Source organism: Leuciscus leuciscus (genome assembly GCF_965113295.1).
Source record: "Leuciscus leuciscus genome assembly, chromosome: 16".
Taxonomy (NCBI): domain Eukaryota; kingdom Metazoa; phylum Chordata; class Actinopteri; order Cypriniformes; family Leuciscidae; genus Leuciscus; species Leuciscus leuciscus.
In genome coordinates, this window is record NC_138740.1 from 22,745,374 (window position 1) to 22,766,929 (window position 21,556).

General features: G+C 40.4%; 1 protein-coding gene across 2 annotated transcripts in view; it reads left to right on the top strand.

Moving 5' to 3' along the window:
* The first annotated feature begins 563 nt into the window (after positions 1–563).
* Positions 564–21,556, top strand: part of zbtb16a (zinc finger and BTB domain containing 16a) — a 107,852-nt gene continuing 86,859 nt past the window's right edge. For both annotated transcript variants that reach the window (XM_082141139.1, XM_082141140.1), the window contains exons 1-2: positions 564–710; positions 2,937–4,286. In XM_082141139.1, the coding sequence (XP_081997265.1) occupies positions 3,028–4,286 (1,259 nt within the window). In that variant the 5' untranslated portion in view covers positions 564–710; positions 2,937–3,027. The remainder of the gene's footprint in view (positions 711–2,936; positions 4,287–21,556) is intronic.

Here is a 21,556-nt window from a genome sequence, read left to right on the forward strand (position 1 = left end):
ATTAGTATTTATTTGGGTCTATTTATTTATTCTGAGCAGAATTAGAATCAGGTGTTTTATTGGCTCAAACACACAAGAAGAAATTTGGCATTGTAACAAAAGTAGCCTAAAATCTTATAAATAAAGGTTATTTATGGGCATATAGGGCTCCATGAAGAACACCATTTTGGAATCTTTATTTTTTTAAACAGTAGCCTACTCAGAAATATAACAGCTAGACGAGAATTACAGTACAAAAAAAAAACAAACATTTACGTTTACTAACATAATTATACAGAACGTTGCTTACATGAATGTGTAAAAAAATAGTGTGGTTTGCAAAGGTCTACATATGAATTTACATATCGCACAGAACTTTAATATTTCAGTCGGAGCAGAGCTCATTGAGAAGAAGTTAGTTGGCTGTTGAAGTAGTAGCAAAGGTGATGATGCTTGAAGGTTAATGATTAAAGTCCAAACGCTGTGATAGATAGTGTCCCAGACACGCTGGCCTATATTCGACAGCCCCCTAGGTGTCTCACTTTAGCAGTGTTTGTCAGGACTCCGGCGAGGATGTGCGCTGACGTCACCGCAGTGTTGATTTGCTAAGCGGCGAGCAGAGAGGAGTTAGTGCGCGCGCGAGAGAGAGAGAGCGGGTACTGTGAACTGCGTTACTATGCTACAGTCCTAATAACCGCACGCTCGGAAGCCAAACGTGCAACACATGTGAGGTGAGTACAGGCGCGCACCTTTAAAACACCCACAGCTCCTGACATACCCCTCTGTCTGTGTGTTTTCACTTTAGGGAAATGTTCACATTGAGAGATAATCCGCGTTGTGTTGATCAGATGTGTTTTGCGCTGCATCACATCAAGTTACAGTGTTTCTACTGTTGCTTCAAGTGAAGGTGAATTGTCAGAGTGCACCGAAAAAGTAAAAGTGTGGCTGTCAGCGTTGTGCAGGCTCAGGGCAGCTGATGGATATGGCTGTTTATGTTCATCTTTACACATGTGGAGATGTTATGTTGACGTAAGCGTGTGTTTTAGTATTCGGAGGACGTGAGGTCTGCTCGCGCACCAGACAGTGACGTGCTTCCATGTGCTTTATTCTCAGCGTGACCGCTTCAAATTGAGCGTCCAGACAGTTTAAATATGCCATAACTGAACAAGTTTGTCGTTGATCAAACAGCTATCGGGTTTTTGATGATTATTTTGGTTGTCAGTAGGTCTGATCATTAAATCAGCGCAACCACGGAGGTGCGTGTCACTGTCTTTCAAAATGAACTGAATTGTATTGGTGTTTTGTTTTTTTAAGTGAAATTACTTTTTTGTTTTTCCTATGCTTGTTTTATTCCAATATTGAAATAGATTAGTTAAACCCAAACGCTATTTTGCTTGGCCTCCCTATGTGTATCTATATGAAATAACAGGCGGGTCCTTTAACTTAATGTTAAATTGATTCACGTGTGAACAGTCGAATAATCATGAATTGATCAGTCAAATGAGCTCTGCCTGGACTTTTCATTGATCTTTTTCTTATCGTATATAAGGTAGATATCTGTAATCACGGCAGTTGTTGGAAAAAAAAGAATATGTATTGGTCATTTCATGACTGTTGTTTGAGTTGTACAGTTCGCGTGCGTGAACTGGCGTCATTAGTGCTAGCATCTCATCAGTTAACTGCACTTCAAAGAAACCGTATTCATTTCTCACTTATTACTCGTCCGCCTGTATTCTCAGGTAATTTAAACGGCGTGAAACCCCTGGAATAGATTAATCTCATGTCGTCCTTTATCATAACTTTCCCTTATTTGCTGTCTGAGACGGTACATTTACAATGAAAAAGCCCGTCATTCACCGCTAAGATCATAGTGTTTGACATAAGGACCATTAGCCTGCTCTTCTCTGGTGAGGCTTTTTGTTGATCAAATAAAAGTGGGAAGTATTACATGTCTGACTAAATCTCCCGTTTCTTATCTTCTATTTTAATGTATGTGATAATGTTATTAAAGGGGTGACTTCCTCTCCGCTCTTACCAAATGTTACCGGTGGATCTTCCTCGGATTATGTTCACTCAAAAGTGATCTTACTCAAATGCCACGGGAATGTTTTTGTTATAATATAGTGTTAGGTTGTTGAACAAAGTACATTTTAAACGTCAAAGTATAGCTAGGGTGTATTTTTATTAAGTAGCCTAATAAATTGTGATAATGGTGAAGTTAAATATTGTAAATGTAATGATAAATGGCCAACCATGAGCTTTTTTTGTAAATTGACAAATTACAGTTTTTGTTTTTAAAGATTATATTTTATGTGCGTTAATGCTTTATCTTTTAAATGTTATAGGCTATAGCTATCTGATAAATCAGAAAAATGACATAGCCTATCTGTATATAATTTACATATTATGGAATATGGATGTGTATTTTAAATAAAAATGGCATTTTGATGCGTTTTAGGAGCTCTGAGCTGTTTTGTGTCATCCTCTGTTCCAACTATTCCTGGCAACAGCTTGCCTCACTCTCCATGCTCCGCTCAGTATCCCTGTCTGTGATGAGAATACTGAATAAGATGCCATTTCATTTCAGGAGGCTGTTGATGGGCTTTGTGAGGCGAGCTCGAACACATAGAAACAAAGGCTTGATTACTGTCAGCCTTTACTAGCACTAAAGCCAAGTTTCCCCATTTCTCATGTGGGCCACTTGTCGTTTTGGTTTATTTTGTGCGATTTGACAGACTTGTGGTCGGATTTTGCACTTGTTTCTTAGGAATCTGTTGCTGAAATATTCATAAAAACAATCATTTCTTTTTAACAGTACAGAGTGCACCGTAAATATAATTTATAGCATCTTTTTTTATAATGGAAAAAATTAGAATGATGGATGTTAATTTAGAATCAAAGAATAAACATTGAGACTTTGTTGCATTTAACTGTGTGCCTCTTTCATCTCTTTCTAGATTGACCTTATCTTGTTTACAAAGATAACTGAACAGACTGCTACGTGGAAAGAAAGACTCATGAGTTGGCCGTGTGGATTTCAGAGACGTTATGGATTTGACTAAAATGGGTATGATCCAGCTCCAGAACCCCAATCACCCCAATGCCCTGCTGCACAAGGCTAATCAAATGCGCCTGGCCGGCACACTGTGTGACGTGGTCATCATGGTGGATAGCCAGGAGTTCCACGCTCACCGGACCGTGCTGGCCTGCACCAGTAAGATGTTTGAGATCCTATTTCACCGCAACAGCCAACATTACACTCTGGACTTTCTCTCACCAAAGACCTTCCAGCAGATTCTGGAGTATGCCTACACTGCCACGCTCCAAGCTAAAGTGGAGGATTTGGATGACCTGCTGTATGCAGCAGAGATCTTAGAAATAGAATACTTGGAGGAGCAATGCCTGAAGATACTGGAGACCATCCAGTCCTCAGATGAAAACGACACAGAGGTCAACATGAACGATGGCGGCAAAGAAGACGATGAAGAACGCAAGGGACGGCACGGTAGGAACCTGGCGGGTTCGAAAAAGCATTCCGTGGAGGAAGGCGGCTACGTGTCGGCTGCCCAGCAAGCACTGGGGCTGCCAGGAATGGTGGATCAGAGTCCCTCGGTCTCCACCTCCTTCGGCCTCTCCACCATGAGCCCAACCAAAGCAGCCGTGGACAGCCTAATGAGCATCGGCCAGTCCCTCCTGCAGAGCACCATGCACCCCGGTGTGGGTGCCGAACATCCCCTGCATGGTAACTCCCACCCCATGATGGGAGAGATCAAGACGGAGATGATGCAAGTAGATGACAGCGGAGAGCATGAGAGCTCTAAAGCCATGGAGTCCAGCGCCTCCAGCAACGGCGAACGCAGCGGAGAGTCCGACAAGAACCGCGACGGGCCCGGCACTCCTACCAGGAGCAGCGTGATCACCAGTGCCCGTGAGCTGCACTATGTCAGGGAGGAAGGTGTGGGTGACCAGCAGGCTGAGGTCAGCCAAATGGGCTTGGAGGCCATGGCGGGGATGACCGAAAAACACTTGGCGTCACTCTACGGCATTCCTCCCAACCACAAGAATGAAGCGATGCTCTCTATGCCCGCCTCCATGGCCTCATCCTTGCACATGTCCCCAGCCCTGGCCATGTCCATGGACTTCAGTGCCTACGGGGGCTTGTTGCCTCAGAGCTTCATCCAGAGGGAATTCTTCAACAAGCTCGGCGAGTTAGCTGCCGGGATGAAGCCTGATGGCCGCGTCCCTAATGAGCGCTGCAACGTGTGTGGTGCCGAACTGCCTGACAATGAGGCCGTGGAGCAGCACAGGTAAGCTACCGTTTTCATTTTGTACATCAAGTTGGTGTGCGTAAAAGCATGTTGTTGTTTTTGTCTCCACTGGCAAAGGCAGGGTCCCTAATTCAATTAGTTTACCGCGCTCTGTGAAACAAAGGACCACAAGGTTCCCATTTTTAGAAATGCTTTTGATTAAAGAACTTGGTAGCAGAGAAATGTTAGTGGAAGATGAGTCATGATGGTTAACTGTTGATTGCTTATCATCTTTCATGCTGGAGGTCAATTTGCTTAACACTCTGCCTGCGGTGGATATGAGAGAGAGTGATTGCAGAGCTGATTTACGCACGTATATGTTTTCCTCTTGCTTTGCCCTTATCAAGAAAAATTGCTCTTCAGCTTAAATAACATTTGAAAGGAGTGAGGGAAACATTTTCAATCAAGTTGCAATATAACTATTTGAAACAGTTTAAAATGTTTGCATGAAGAATCACTCATACAGTTAGTTCATCTTGAAAATTAATGTATTCTATAAACAGAAAATACAGTATAAATTAGGTGTCAATTTGCCAGTAGTAATGTTGACAATTTATAAAATAAAATAAAATTATCTGTAATTTTTTTTATGAGTGTAAGAAATTGGTAAAAAAAACCACATTAATTACAGGCTTTTGACATGCTCAGTAGTTCAGTAAATGTGCTTGCAAGTTTATATTCTTCATCTTTACTGTAAGATGTCATTTTCAGATATATTGCCATAACTGCACACACATTCGAGACAAGGCATTCCCAGTGTAGTGAAGAAAAATAATTATTTTTAACTTGGTTCCTTTAAGTGGGCTGTCTGTTTGTCACGGCTCCCAGGCGTTGGGTGCTGATCACTTCCAGGCCTGTGTTGGTGGCTGCCTTAGTGGTCCTGGAGAGGCTCTGGCTGAGCCCATTAGCTGCACCTGGAGAGGAGGCAGGCTAATGGGAAGCAGCCTCCCCACCTACCCCTTGACCCCCATGGTGTGGCCAGTGATGAGTAGGCCAGCCTGGGCCCCAGCCACCCGGGACAAGGAGGGCCTTATTAGCTTTATGAGTAGAGCAGACTGTCCAGCCCAGGAAATGAGGGACTGTGTGTAGGACCCGGGCCGACCTCCGCAGCGTAACCTTTTGGCCACTTGACTGGCCTCTGTTTTTTGTCAGTGTGACTTGTGGGGGTGTTGCAAGGAGCTGACATGAGGTGAGGAAATCCACGGCAGACGTTATCAGCTTTTGAAGGCCGTAGCCGCACCCTTGTTGCACAGAGTGTTGCTGTCGACTAGACAAGGCTTGCAGGATTCATACGTCAAACTTATTTGTAAAATATTTTAGAATTGGACAAAACATTTACATTTATTCAATTTGTCATAAGATCCAGCAATATTCATAGTATAAAAGCTATGATTGTTGTTACTGCACTTAAGAAACAGCTTATGACTCGAGTGAGGAGCTGAATGTGTTTATTCTGTCATGAAGGAGGCTGTTCAGTTGCTGTCTAGCGGAGAGAATTTTGATGGGATAAAAGATAAAGTTAAAGTGAGCCAGTCATGCACATCTTGGAGTCAATTGCAGTGAGGTGCAATAAGATTATAGAGCAGCGACTGTATGAAAAGGCATTGAGGGAAAACAGCACACATGTGTCTCTTCAAAGAGATATTGATTATGTAGGTCCTGCTGTAGTCTGCACAAACCATAGTACGTTATTTAGATAATTGCGTGAGTTTTAGTGCCGCTTGTTTAAAGGATTTCAGTAGATCCGCATACTGCGGGTTTCCTAATGACAGGCCCAGGATTGAGAAAAAAATGGTTTGAGCGTTTGTCCTTAATCTGTTGGAATGCACAACGGTGAAAGTTCATCTGAGGATTCAGTTTCAGTCCAAATATTCATGCGTCTTTAGAAGTGCTCAAGATGGCATTAATAAATCCCTCTTAATTACCTTCATTATTCACTGAGTGAAAAATGTTCATTCAACCTTATGAACTTTAAGGTTGGTGTTTATCTTTCAGCAGAATAATTGACAAGCCGTGTTAATTTAAAAGTTCTCTGTGCTTGTGTATCATCGAAGTAAGCGCATTGGCATGTCAGATGTTGACTAAAAACGGATGCAGCAGTTGCCGAAACATCCAGTGACATGTAATTGAAGTAGTTTAAGCAGCACTGTGTTGAGAATGAGATCCAAATTGTTATTTGATTCGGTACATTAAAGGTTCTTAAGATGGTCACGTTTCAGTTTAAATTTACATCATATCTTCACAGTATTAAATTCACTGCTTCAAAAAAACATTCTAAATGACGCATACCAGTGATAATATAATCTAATGTCAAATTCATAAAAATTCTGATTATATCAGATCCTTCCCAATTCTTATTTTAGAGATATCGGTTAGATGTACTTATCTACTTTACTTTCTTTTGAAGTTGCAATGATCTTCCTTTTTTTTAATAAAAGGAATGAGTGTCAGATTTGCCATGGTGAGGTTTCCTTTTTACATTTTTATTTTATTTTTTTATCACAGCTCTTGACGGCTTGCAGCAGACGGGGCGGCAGCTCTTGTGACTAATTACAGATTATTTTGCAACATCTTGTGCCAGGGTTCCAGCCATCTCTAGCTCTCTACTTGAAAAATATTTCTATTTGAGAGTTCATTTAGGGCAAACAGGTCAAGCTAACGTCTGTAATTGTTTCCAGATTAGGCGCAGGGTTTGTGTGTGTGTGTGTGTGTGTGTGTGTGTGTGTGTGTGTGTGTGTGTGTGTGTGTGTGTGTGTGTGTGTGTGTGTGTGTGTGTGTGTGTGTGTGTGTGTGTGCGCATTTGTGAGCGAATGCATCAGTAAGTGCTTGTTTCCTGTATAAATTTAGTTTGCTGCATTCATTCCCCATTGCCCTGGGTTATGTCATAAAGTTCTGAATATGTGCATCGTTTCCAAAACCATGCGAGTGTCAAGACTATCCTATTAACTAGACCACTGGAGTAATCTTGTAATATCTGGAGTAGATGAATGTCTGAGGGTTGCCTAAATTAACATGTTTATTTGTATTTCAACCACCCAGAGTTCCCTACAGGAGCTAAATCGAAGCACGGTAGTAGATTTATTTTTTTTTGGTAGAATTTTTTTTAAATAATACATTTTGCCAAGGAAAACAGTTTATGGTCCTTTGACGCATGGAAACTTATTACAGAAATATTTCAGAAACCTGCCAAAAAGAAAATAATCAACATGCACAGCATCGAAATAATTCAGAAAGAAAGAGGGAAAAAATACTGCATTTTATCCACATTCTTTGGACAGTTTGGACCGCCGTCTATGTGAAAGAGATTGACGTAGATCATTTTTGAAAGCAATTGATGTTTGGTTCTTGTTTATGGCAGACAGGTGGAAGACGGTTGAACGTAGTCAAGTTAGCATAGGTAGTGCTAACTGTGGAGCTAGCTACGGTGTTTAAACAGGAGGCAGGGTCTTATCTGTGCATATCAGAGACAGTGATAACCCTGTGCTCTCCTTTCCACTATACCAAGAGCAGATGGGGATGATAAGTCCTCATGGTGCTGCAGAACGAGATAACACCAGGCTGCAGTGAGGTGAGAGGCACCTCACAACTTTCCTTGTATGCTCACAAGTGCAGCTGAATCTCACCACATAGCTGTAACTCTCCTACTACGGCTGTTCCATGGATATCTGACAGCATGAACTTGATGTTCTGTTTGTGTTCTGCTGCTGTAGCGTTAAGCAGTGAGCCGCTATAATATGGTGTATTTTGTTGTCCGCCCCATGAAATTCAGCAAATCATTTTTGATGTTACCAAAGTCTCTTTAAGGAGATAGTTCACTCAAAAATGAAAATTCTGACTGTCATCATTTATTTACTCTCATGTTGTTTCAAACCTACTTATATTTTTCTTCTGTGTAAAAGAAAATGATATAAAGCCAGCCAAAACGGTTTGGTTACAAACAAAATATCTTGTGTTCTGTAGAGGAAAGTAATCCAGTGTTTCCCACAGGATTTTGTGAATCTAGTGGGTGGACCTGGGTCCCTCTAGGGGTTAAATAAAAAAATGTGGTGCACTTTGAGAGTTTAAAATTAAGAGCTCCAAACCATGTTCAGTGTGTTTGGAAGTCTGTGCTTTGACTTGTACCTGAATTTTAAAGGGGACTCTTTCTTTTTTTTTCTTTTTTTTGTGTGGTATAGTGTCTTAGTCATTACACTACATACTACTACTACTACTACTACTACTACTAATACTACTACTACTACTACTACTACTACTGCTACTACTAATAACGTTCTAATATTATTCCTATGACAGTAACAGCCATATATTGTAAAACAAATATGCTGAAAAATAAAATAAACTTTCATAATTAGTTTTGTCCTAAATCTTATCCATGCAAGAGATAAAATATTTTATTTTGACGGAAACTGCATTCGAGCTTTTATTTTGGCGGAACACAAGTGTACAAACGCTATGGGCAACTATGCAAATGTGAAAATAATGTGTAACTGTGTTCCCAAATGCACACTGAATTCAGCACATGCACAGTTCACTGCATTCATTCACTGTGAACTGAGATGCGGAGCTGAACACATGAGTGAAGTGCGCACTTCTCTTTGCCCAGCGCAAACAGACAGTCTTTTGATAAGGACACGAAGACTTATTGCGCTTTAGTTTGTTTGACAGCAGTGGCGGAAAACATGACATTAAAGAGCTTTTATGTTGTTATGAGAAGATTAGGCTAAATATATATTTGGGCCGCTACAGTCTAGTTAATGGATGGGAAGCACTGAAATCTTTTTGTGGCGGTCAGTGATAAAATTGTGTTTGGTCGCCACAAATAAATCAATGTAGGGGAAACACTGAAATCATTCAGGTTTGGAACATCACATTTTTAGGTGAACTCTCCCTTTAAGACAAGACCATTTACCACGACCATCTTGGTAACACCCCTGGCCAGTGGTTTACTGTGCAGGGAATATGCTTACAAGCACCTATTTAGGACTGAAATTTCAGTTATCAAAATTGCATAATATATTTCAAATTGGTAATAAATTCAGTCAAAAAGTGCTTTTTTTTTTTTTTTTACAAGTTGTCAAGGTGGCTTTTTATAAAATAAATGCATCATTCTTATACAGTTGTTGTTTAAGCCAAGGGGAGCCGAAAACGGCTTTTGATTCCATAGCACATTAACAAAACATTTTAATGACACTAATAACAATACAATTACAAATAATAATAATTAATAATAACAATTATAAAATTACTAAAATTATTTAGGCCTATTAAGTCTTTAGGTCAGAACACACCACAATAATCGGCCATCGGTGAAAATCAAAAGCTTAAAAACATTGCTATCATTAATGCATGTTCCTTAAGAGAAATATAAAGCCAATAAATGAATATAGGCTAGTTGATATACCATTATCAGAACTGAGGTCGATTCAGCTCTCGTCGTGTCTGAGAGAATTAATGTGCCGTGCAGCGTCAGATGCCAAAAGCTCAGTCAGCTTATACTTTCACTTTCGGTGAATAATTGACTCTGGTTTGAGACTCATTCACCGGCTTAAGTTTGCAAATTGCATGTGTGATATCCACTGTGACGTGACATTTTTCTTCATCACCAACTCCAACTTTGCTTGCAAAATGATAGAAAAGATTCTTATTTTGCGAGATGATAAAATGAAGTAAATAAAAGTCATGATCAAATAAGTAAACTTTTGCAGCAACCCCCCACCACAAACACACACACACACACCCACCAGCGATAAAATCATGTTCTGGCAACCTCACAGGCTAACAATAGGTCTATGAAAAGATGACTATGGAACACATTGCCCAACACTAATGTAAAGGCATTATAAAGATCCTGGAAAGACAAAACCCTGCAAGATATTTTTGAACTTGGACAATTTATCCATTCAGCTTGCCTTAACTGTGAAACATCCTCCATGCCAGCTAATTTGATAGTGTGGTGTTTAACTCTGGAGCTGTATTGTAATTAAGAATGATTGCAATTAAGCCAAAGAGACTTCAAACAAGTGGACCCTTCACTTTGTCAAGTTAGCCAATTAAGTTTCTAAAACTCCTCATGGCTGCTCTGAAAATGGGAATAATGCCCTCCAAAAATGATTTTGACATTTTCATACATTTCTATAACAAGAAAATTTGTCTTGTTAAAGTTTTGATTCTCATATCCCAAAAATTTGAAATGCTTATTTTATGTTTGAGATGAGTTTTTTGATGTTTTAAGGATGAAACTGTGAGAGTCATTGCCTAATTAAAGCTACTCTCTTTCTCATCCTCTGTCGTAAAGAAGACAGCTAGAGGAAATCATATAGGCTAAGTAATGTGAATTCACAGGTTTTCATACTGTTGTTAATTTTATTTTACAATTTTCGTTAACTATATAAAGGGATAGTTCACCCAAATATGAAAATTCTGTCATCATTTACTCCCCCTGAAGTTGTACCAAACCTGTATGACTTTCTTTTTTATGCTGAACACAAAATATGATATTTTGAAGAATGTTCGTAATATATGGGCCTATATGTGGGGCACCATTGACTTCTATACTATATTTATGTATTTATTTTCATTTTTCTATACTATGGAAGTCAATGGGCACCACAACTGTTTGATTCCCGACATTCTTCAAAATATCATCTTTTGTGTTCAGCAGCAGAAGAAAGAAAATCATACAGGTTTGGAACAACTTCACGGTGACTAAATCATAACAGAATATTCATTTTTGTGTGAACTATCCCTTTAATGTCTTTAAGAAGTCTGTGTATCTGTATTTTTCAATGCTTTTTGTTTCAGATGCTAGTATTTGTCTATGCAGCCCACATACGGCCGCAGCTGGCAGGCGCCCAATTATGGACAGGCTTTAAAAGCCCCGCTTGAACTGTAAAGATTTACACCGCCACCCCTCTGATCTGGAATCTGCCTTCTGTCCTCACTGTCAAGACAAGAGATGTATCGATTAAAGACTTAACACCAGGTTGCATCATGTGTATTGGACTTGCGCACCTTGACTACAGCTCTGTATCTTCAGAGCCTCGCTGACGTAAAGAAGTTAAGTTTGTTGATTCTTGTATCAGAGCAGTCCATCAGGTGAATTTCGCCACCAAACTCTTATTTGATTCACTTCTGTCCGCTCGTATCTGAGGCGTCACCTACACCGGGCTCGGGTTCGGTACTCGAGTGTAGAAAATAAAGAGACTTTTTCACTCGCACATGAATAAGGAATAAAAGTAAACAGACAGGCAGACAGCTCTGCCCCATATTATTAAAGCGATAGGCATCTGGCATGCCCAGTAAAAAGACATGACAGTTGCGCACAGAGCTTTTTTTTCACTGAGGTGCTTTTCACTGGCCGCTTTCTTATCTGTTTTCTACAACTGGAGATGGTAGGATTACAGACAGTGCAGGGCGCTGCAAGCCCACTGCGGTGCCAGGTGGCACACTAGCCGTCTGTGAATATATCTAAAGCCATTCTGCTCCACCACACATGTAGATGTGCGTATACATGCACCAAAATCAGATTTAAACAGTAACCGTGGAGATGTAGATGAAGCGAAAGCAGGCTGGTTGAGATAAGGCGCTGGTGTTTCATAGAAGGGGCCTTGTCTTGTTGGCCCTATTCTAGTCCTTTCTCACTTGTGTAATTGGTCAGGAGTCAGATTCACTGCTGGTCCAACTCTTTGTTCATTGGGCTAGATTTGATAGGGGAAAAAAGCGATAGTTGCTGTACTGCCATTTGTTTTTCTTAATGCTCCCTAAAGTATTTTAAACAAAAATACATTACACTACTTATATCCTCAAAGAAAATCAGCCGCGTTTTATCACAGGTCCCTCTTTTCAGTAAGTACAGTGTTTTAATCCCATCAATATCCCATTAGCATCTGGTTTCTGGCTCCCGCAACATGAAAGAAGACGTGTCGGTTCCCCCTCGCTAGTTCTAAGGCGCTGCCGAGGTCCGTATACAATGAAGGTCTGGAGCAAAGGGCCAAGCCAAGCGTGCACGAGGGCTGTGTGAATGCACTGCTGGGGCTCTGGAATCCCCTGGAAGTATCAAATCAGAACCTTCCTAAGGCTTCCACCGAGAGGGGCTCTAATTAGCTTCTTTGTTGCCTGTTGAATGGGGTGCCAGAGATTGGCAAGGGGCCCCCGATAGAGTGATACAAGTGTGCTATGGAGGGGGTCATAAAATACCCATCACATTAGATCTGTGTGATGTCGGACCAGGTAGGAAGCGGCCAAGCTGCACGTTACAGGATTTGTTTGTGTAAAATAAAATTACAAGCATGGTTGTTAGTTGCTTAAAGTAAATCCACTGTAAATCCATAAAGATGGTTAAAACTATGATGCTAATGAAGCTAATTTTAAGTCTTTTTTGCATAATGTTTACATCTGTTTTTAAAAAGAAATGAATAGTGCCTGCATTATAAAAAATAATGCGGAACTTAATTAGCATGTTTTGTGCATTTAGCATCTTTTGTGAATAAAGGTGAGGAAAAGGTCCATTCTTTTTTATCAAGTTTAGTGACGCCTCTGTTTATAAACGCGTAAACAATTGGAAGCCAATTTGAGAAGTTTGCAAGGGGAAATCTTCGGTTTTCCTGATCGTGTGGATTCCTAATGAAATAACTGGATTTTCGAGTGCAAAAATTCACAGAACCACAGTAAATGTGATCGCAACTAAATACAAATTTTTTTGTTTTGTTTTTACTGTAGCTGCAGTTCACTGCTTAAAAGTGCTATTAATTAGTGAATTTTATTTATTATTATTTACTGCATTCGCCTCCTTAGTGTTTTCTCTGTCTCTCTGCCAAATCTCTTTTCTTACACTCTCTAACTTCCTGTCTTTCTTCCTCTTTTTGCAAAGGGTGGAAATTAAGTTAGCGGAGACATGGCCTAAAGAAGCATCCCTCTCTCTCTCTCTCCTCTATTATCTCCTGCTGGAGGCATTTGAGAGATATGGGATGGCAACTCTCAGCGAACGCAGAAAGCCAACCGGCACGTTTTAAGCCATGTTGTAATCCAGGGGGATCAGTTGGATAAATGCTAGAATAAAGCTCAAACCATAATTGATTAATGTATTTGCTGACTGAAGACGCCTGCAGTGATCACTAGCTGGACAGGATGAATGATTAATGGCTTGGCCTTAAGAGAGCTTGTTTGAGTGAGAGGCTGTGCCCTGCACTTACATTACCAAATACATCTGAGCTGTAATTCAATAGAAGAGAGATTATTTCACTAAGCACACTACCTTCATTTAGCTCCAGATTGAGCGATGCCCATCAGTAAATCGCCATTGTTTGGCATACGTTGTGACCGTCGTCGGGCTTTCTGCGTCACTTGCGAGACTAAAAGCATTTTAGAAAACTAAAATGTCCCTGTAACGTTTTAATTACCTCAATGTCTGTTTCTCATGCTACGAACAGCCAATATTCTCTGACACACACTTTATTTCTCTCCCCGTCTGCTAGAGACAGACATGAAACTGAAATGTTTTTTTGTTTTTTTTGCAGATGAATTGATATAGTTTTCTACTCTGCGTCTCTCAGACTATTTTTGACCCGTCACCAAAATTGCACTTGAGTTTTATTGGCACGTTACACAGAGAGCTTTCTCTCCCTTTAGTTCAGGCTGAAGTGTTTTTGTGTTCCCTCACTGTCTGGGAGTCCAAAAGCCATTCCATTTACTGGACTGATCACCAGGGCTGCCCACTGTGACACGTCATGACTCACACAGCATCATTTCTGCTGTTTGTGTCCGTGGCAGAAGGAAACTGATGATGCTGTCAGGACATGCTGTACACCATTAAGCGTGGAGCAGAGCGGCGGCTCTCTTGCTTCTCCCCTACATGAGCCACCACTGTCTCGCCTAGCAATTTTGCACCCCGTGCTCTTTGTTTGACCTTCCCGTGAAAGAAAACTCACATTGATCCTGTCTTTGGGGGTTGGCGGCGTCTTTTAAGGAGCCAAAAATGCATTTTGGCTGGGATTTCACATGTTGTTCAAGAAAAGCTATTGTGTCTGTCAGCCTGACTGTCTAATGCATGTTGGCTCGCTTTACACAACCTGGTCACTTTACTTGTCATTCAGTTGGTCTCTTCCTGTCTAAGTGGGAGTTCTCGGCCAGAATAATCTATAATGGTGACCATAATGAGGAGACCGTTTCCTGCGAGTTAAACTGTGTGGCTTTTGCGAGACTTAAGAAGAGTTGGAGTCCTCAACAGGTGTTGGCGTCCTTATCAGCACATCAAACCTTATCTCAGAGGCTCAGCTTCCTGCATCCTCACGCATGCATCAGAATAACTTAGCCTCTGACCTTATTCCACACCTGCATCTTGTTCCTCACCAAGCCTGAGCTGGATTTCACCATCAATGGTAGGGTCACCTATCTGTGCTTCTACTCTTCCTAATAAGACTATTGCGGTGCAGGTTCTCAAGATATGTGGGTTTTGTGTTACGTTGTGGGAAAGAAGCATTCGTTGCGCTTGTATCATTAAGTTCGCATTTAGAGAATGAAGAAATGGAGGTTCGTTGTGGGTTTGGGTGGGTTGGCGAGATAAAAGGCTGTCTTGTAGAATGTACAGAGCTTGGTCGAGAGGTCTGACTGTGCTATTTTAAATCCTGACTTGGGTGTAGTGCTGAGAGGGTTGGGGTCTTAGAACCATGAGAGCTTTCCATTGTGAAAGGTTAGTCTGTTACAGTAGAGTGGATGCAGGGGTCTTGCCACAGACAAAGGTAGGGTCAAACAGGCCCCCATTATTTACAGTAGTCCCTTTCATTGCCCAAGTGAAACTGGAGCCTCCAGGGGCCTCATGGGAAAAGCAGTGTTTTTGCTCAGTCAGGCCTTCAAAAAGGTCAAAGAGCATCGTGGGTGGGGTGAGCTGACTTCCAGGCCTTCATAGAGGGTCTTTTATTGATCAACAAAGAATCTGTCAAACAGACAAAGTTTAGAATAACAACAACGGCAATAACACATTTCCATGGTGGGACCAACATGTTCTTTAAGAAGGGGAGAAATATCAGTGAGATCATGTCTGATTTACATTGGTTGACTGACTTCTCCCAACTATTTATTTATTTAAATATGTTTATGTACATGTTTAAATAAACACAAATTAAATTAAAATAATTGTTGATGTTTTTCATTTATTTTGACAATAAATTAAAATCATGGTTCTTTTGGCTTTGTGTGATTGGCAGTTCCTCAGGGAAATTAATCACAATTGGACCACAGTGTCTGCAACAGTGCAGCTCCACATATGGTTTTATATTGTTTTAGTCATGCTCCATGGAAAAAAAGGACATGTTTTGTAATATTAGATGCCATCTTGTTGGACTCAATACCCAAAGTGTTCTGAAACCAATAGTATTTGTTTTCTTTCATTAAGTAAGGGAAAGTAGCCCAGCCAGCGCCTGGCTCCACTCAGCTTTATGAAGGAAAAAAAGCACCATCTGCCAGTAGAATCCCACATAATCTTGGCGTAATCTTGACTTAAATGTTAAGGATGAGAGCGAGAGTGTTCAAAGAGGGAGCCCTACATACAATAAGCATAACAGAACAGTCTGCCGGAACAGATTTTATTATTTTTAGGCACACAATACGGACAGGGTCAGAGTTCATGGGGCAGAGGTCTGCGTGCGGGAGGTAGGAATGGGAGGGTCTCAGGGGTCCAGTGTTGACCCCAACCTTTTGGGCCATTGTCCTGAGGAGCACAAAGGATGGTCATCCTCCAGTTTGGCCTACCTCAAGCTGAGTTTGACAGAGGCTTTGAATTTGGTTGACACAACAGTGAACAATCAAAATGGTGAAAGAGCTTTTTGTACAAACTCAGAAAAATATGCTAATAAAAATAGCCAAACGTTTTATGTTGCGTATAGCTAGAAATCTAAACAATATCACACCTATGAAATTATTTTTAAGATGTTGAATGAAATGGTATACTTTTTATGATACCTTTCCCATGCTTTCCCCACAAACACATAATATACCTGTTCCTCTTTAATGGCTGGCACTCTCTCTCTCTCTCTCTCTCTCTCTCTCTGACTTGTTTTCTTAGAATTTTTTGTAGTGTTCTTCAGACTACACTAGAGAACCAATCACCTGCATTAGGAGCACATCACTCTCCATCCACCTTACAGAGTTTGCTTCAGGTCGGTGGGCTGAAATAGAGTTGTACTGTGGAAATACTGATGTGAGAGCGTGAAGTGGCCACAACTCCTCTCCCCCTCTTTCCTTTGTCTCTTGGTTTCTTGCTCTCCCACTATTGTGATGAGGTAATGGGTCCCTCATTCTGCCCCTGTCAGTTGCCTTCTGTTGTCTAATGTGTGCAATGGTTAAAAATAAACCTTTGTAAACTAGTTAGTTGGGGGAAAAGAAAAAAGAGAGGCCCAAATTCAAATCCTCTGAGTGAGCTATTAACGTCTGCTGGCAGGGAAGTCCATATGCTTCCTATAGATGTGTCAGAAAGGCGAAGATGGGGAAACCCTGAACATAAACTGTACTAGCATATATGGGTGTCATGACTCCAGACCGCAGTAAGAACTATCGGTGTGATTACTTTGATTATTATTAATAGTGATATAATTATTATCATTGCTAAAATTTTCCTATATTGCCTTTCTAAAGGCTTATTGAAATTAAACTAATTGTTTGTATTTGTTAAATTATGTATTTGTTAAATTGTTACATACATTTCTAGTGGTGATGGATGCTTGAAAATCTCTGTAAGGTAAAATATTCAAAAGGTCAGAATGTTCTTTGGAAAGCAAAGCGTATCTTTTCGGGGTTGCTAAAATGAGGTAATCATGTGCATTTTCCAGGCCAGCTGGATTGGTACCGTTCCCTGAATTGATTCTGTTACCAAAAACAGTTCTTTTTTTTTATTTTATTTTTATGTACGTTTATCCTTCGAAGTCTGTGAGTCATAGTTACAGCAAAGTCAGCAAAGCTTTTTATGGTCTTGCTGATAAAAAAGAAAAAGTTTCATAAAAAATGTTTGCGTCACTTTGAGTGGTTTCACCATTTTAATGTTTTTACATTCTCATTGACATTGCTGTGTGGAAGAGAGCAAACATAGTCAGGGCTGATCCTCTCAAAGCTGTTGTGCTCTGGCTGCTGTAGTTATGTGGGTTGGAGAGTGTCACATTTTCTTCCTAGATATAGAAAGCCACAATCCACTGCAGTAGTTGTTGTAGAGGAACTGCGAAATCACCCAAAGCTAAGGAGTTGATAAAGATTTTTTTTTTATAGTGTCATGGTTCTGAACCTTGCCTGTGTTCAATGTGTTTGCTTTTCCTCAATGAGAGGCAAGGATCTTCAGCCTTGAGATATTAATAGTGACAATGGAACTGATTTAATGCATATTACATCCCCAGCTGTGGGTTTGTTAAAATCTTTTTATTAGGTTTTGCAAAAGAGAAGAATTTTTTTTTTCTTTCAAATGAAATAAACAAATTATTTTGGACATTGAGTGCATTACACTGTGTCCTAACCAGATTAGGGATAAAAGCGGCTTCTTCCATTTAAATCAGTGTATGCAAAGTGTTTGACTTTGCAGGTGAAATTAACTTTCACAGAATTCACAGATGCAGAAATGTCCAGGTAAATGGTGCAGTGGTGCAACGTTGGACAGCTGTTGATCACTTATTTTTCCCCTTCCCTTTGATTTCCGCCCCGTCTCCATTTAAATTAGAGAGAAGGGTGACAGTGTGCAAGCATTTACGATTTTATTGGAGCAATGTGACATGTCTTCAGAGGTGCTGTATCTTGTCCTTCACCTCAAGTCTCAGCCTTATTTGTTGACTTTTTGTGAGCTTGTTTGTTTTGTAATCTGTCTTTATAAGCTACTATTCAGATTGAATTCATCTTTTAATTGATCTGAGTTATAGTTATTAACAGGATTTCTATTATTTCATTCACATTTCTGTAGGTATTCACAAGTTGCTAGTGTCTGTTGTGTGGATGTGGGCATTAAAAACGGCTATGGGCTATGGTCTAAATATTTTTTGTATTTATTTACCTTTTATAAAGGCCAATTTTTTTAAATCATGTTAAATGTATTCATCCTCTTTCATGCCAAATTCTTACATTTGATCAATACATTTCATGTTAATAATAGGACACTATTGGACTGTTACCAATCAAACTAATGGATTTATACTGCAAAATTACAACTGCAATGAATAATATTATGAGATTGTTTTAAATACATTTTTGGAAATACAAATAAGAAATGTTGGAAAATCACTTAATGAGGGAGTCAGTGAGTCATTCATTTAAACAATTAGTTCAAAACGCTAAATCATTCAGTTACAAAACACAGCTGAGTGTTACTTTGACAATGTGCAATAGTTCTGCTTTGATCTTTGTTTGGAATTATTTTCGCTGGTGAAATAGAACAAGAACAGTCAATATTTGCAATCGTGATAATATTCGTCAAAACAGCTCCCTTGGTCGTGTTATGTTACTTAACTATATCATATGTTATAAATAAATAAATAAACTCAACATTTTTAATTTTGACCTTAGTATGTTTCTTCTGAGTTTCTTGTGTGTGCTGTTACGCTCATTTGTTTTGATCTCTCCAACGAAAGTCTCTCACAAAGAGATAGGCAGCGCGAGCCTCAACAGCGCAACCTTATTACCAGAAGTACACTATCCATTATCAATCACTGTTTACACTGTAACAAAATCAGAATCATTCTTAAGTTTCAATGCTTCCCTAGTTATTTTTTGTCACTAAAGTTTTAATCAGGCTAATTGTCCGGTTGGGAAACTAAAATTCTCTTTCACTTGCCCCTTCAAAAAATGTCCTTGTCTCGGACAAGCGTCAATGTTGAGCCCTGTATATAAAATATATTTACCTGAGGTGTGTGAACAGGTTGGTGGTATGTATTGCCCTAGTCTTGCGTAGCTAGACCTTCAGATTGACGGCAGAAGGTCTGGACTCCATCACAGCTTTCATTGGTTAAGGACCACCCAAGAGGACGTTTGACTGACATGTCACGGAACCAATCACAGTTTGTTTTGTTCCGCGTCATATTTAGGGCCGTGAAAATGTAAAGTCTATGTCCCTACAATAACAAACCGGCGTGCATCTAATAAATTATTCATTAATGAACGTTATTCAAGTTTACTGCAACAATGGGGCTGCGAACTTCACATACTTTTGAAAATCCAGCTTTTAGTTGATCCTGATAAGCACTTATTGTCACAATTGTAAACACAAAGGTGTTTCTCTTCCACGAGGGGGTTTGGCGTCACAACGGCTTTGTTTCCAGGCGGACCGTTAAACGCAACGCGTACATCGGCCCTGTCCCAAACTGCACCCTAAGCACTCGTGGTCTTCCTACGAGTCCGCACTTTCGTGACGTAATGCCGCTTTGCCTGTCGGGAAGAAGTCTGCAACAGTGCGGGGCTCCGCCAAAGTGCGCATCGAGGGCGCATATCGACCGCAAAGGGGGCACTCGCGAGCACCCTTCTGAAGCCTAAAATGACAAATGGGACACCCTACGGTCTCACCGACTTAACGGACACACGCATGCGACAGCCGTTGTAAGTCCACAAGACCGAAAGTGCATATGAAGTGAGCCATATGGGACAGGGCCATCTCCTGGACATTCTGTAGAATTCAACCAATCAGATGGCGATTTGGCAAAGTGTTTCAGTTAAGTCTGCCATATGCATCAGACGCTCAGCCAACGGTCTGTGGGCGAGACTAGTATTTCCCCCTTTTGCGCCCACTGTTGATCCTGCAGACTGGGGTGATTTTAACAAGTCATCTGGAATCCAAAAACTTCCACACTGGCGAGCTAACTTTCTTGGAGTGCGGGTAGAGTGGCTTGTCTGTTATATCCGCCAACATGCTTTTACACGGCAGGAGCAGTTGCATCCTGTCTGCTAATTTTATGACAGGTGGCAACCAGCGTTAAGGTGTAATATCGCCACCTACTGTATGTTGGGATGTCAATCAGATTCTGGCGCTGGATTATTTATGTCACATCATGTGTACTATTTATTTTAAATATTATGGTTATTGCCAATATCAGTAGGCTATATTGTGACACCCCTAATTAACACGATAACGTTAATGCGAAAATTGCTAAATATTTCTATTTCAAACAAATACTGTTCCTTTGAACTTTCTATTCATCAAGGGATCATGAATTTTTTTTTTTATCACTTTCCACAAAAATGTTAAGCAGCACAACTGTTTTCAACATTGATAATAGACCATTTGGGTGTTTGCTAACAGCAGTGATGCTTTTTGTGGGCGGAGCCTATCTGGTGGCTGAAAATGACAGTTCTGCAGTAGCAGTCTATGCAAGCATAAAATAATAAATTCTGATTCTGACATCCAAAGGAGCAAGAAGACACTCTTTTTTTCTCTCTCTCTCTTATTCTGTGGATTTTGCCCGTTTTCCTCCACTTGTTGCCACTGTTTTTCTGCCACCACAATGCACACACAGCTCATCTGCCTATGCCCCTAGTGACAGGTATGGTTAGGGGTATGGTTAGGGGCTGACCTTCATGCTTAATTTCTTTCCTAATTTCATATCAGGCAAATTCATATGAAATCATCTCATAACATAGTTGTGTTTTCCTGTGAGATCAGGTTGGAATAATTTTACATTTTGAAGTATATTAAATAGATAAAAGTTCCTTTAAATTGTAATGTAATCACAATATTACTGTTTGCACACATTTTTGATGCAGGTTTCTTTCAAAATAAAACACACACACACAGGATTAAATGTGTCTGGATAACAAATTTACCCAACCTTCTCGGAAAACGAGTCCTGTCAGATTAGGCCTTTTGTGCTTAAGTGTTTTGTTTGTCTTTTCTTTTTTTTTATCAGGAAGTTTACATTCAATGCATGTTTGACCAACATATGTTCGACAAAATGGAGCGAACAGATGAGACTAAATATTTTTAGCCCTGGACAGTTGGGTTTTGTCACTGAGACGAAATCAGCAGCTTTCTTCAGTGGTGTCAACACGTGCAGGGGAAACATTGCTTTTTCTGTCAGCATCACTGATCCTGGTGTGAGGACACTGCTCTGTGCTTCACGTGCCCACAGGGCCAAATTAAAAATTTGCAGTAGGTAGACGGAGCCCACGAAGAGAAGGAGGGTCAATATTAGATTTATCACCTCTCGAAACATTTGGAGAAACTAACCAGAGGGCTTTCTGCTTGTCGGCTGCACTAAAAATAAACGCCACATGTGGACCGCTCTTTCTCTCCCTGAAGGGCCACTCCTGGAACTGTC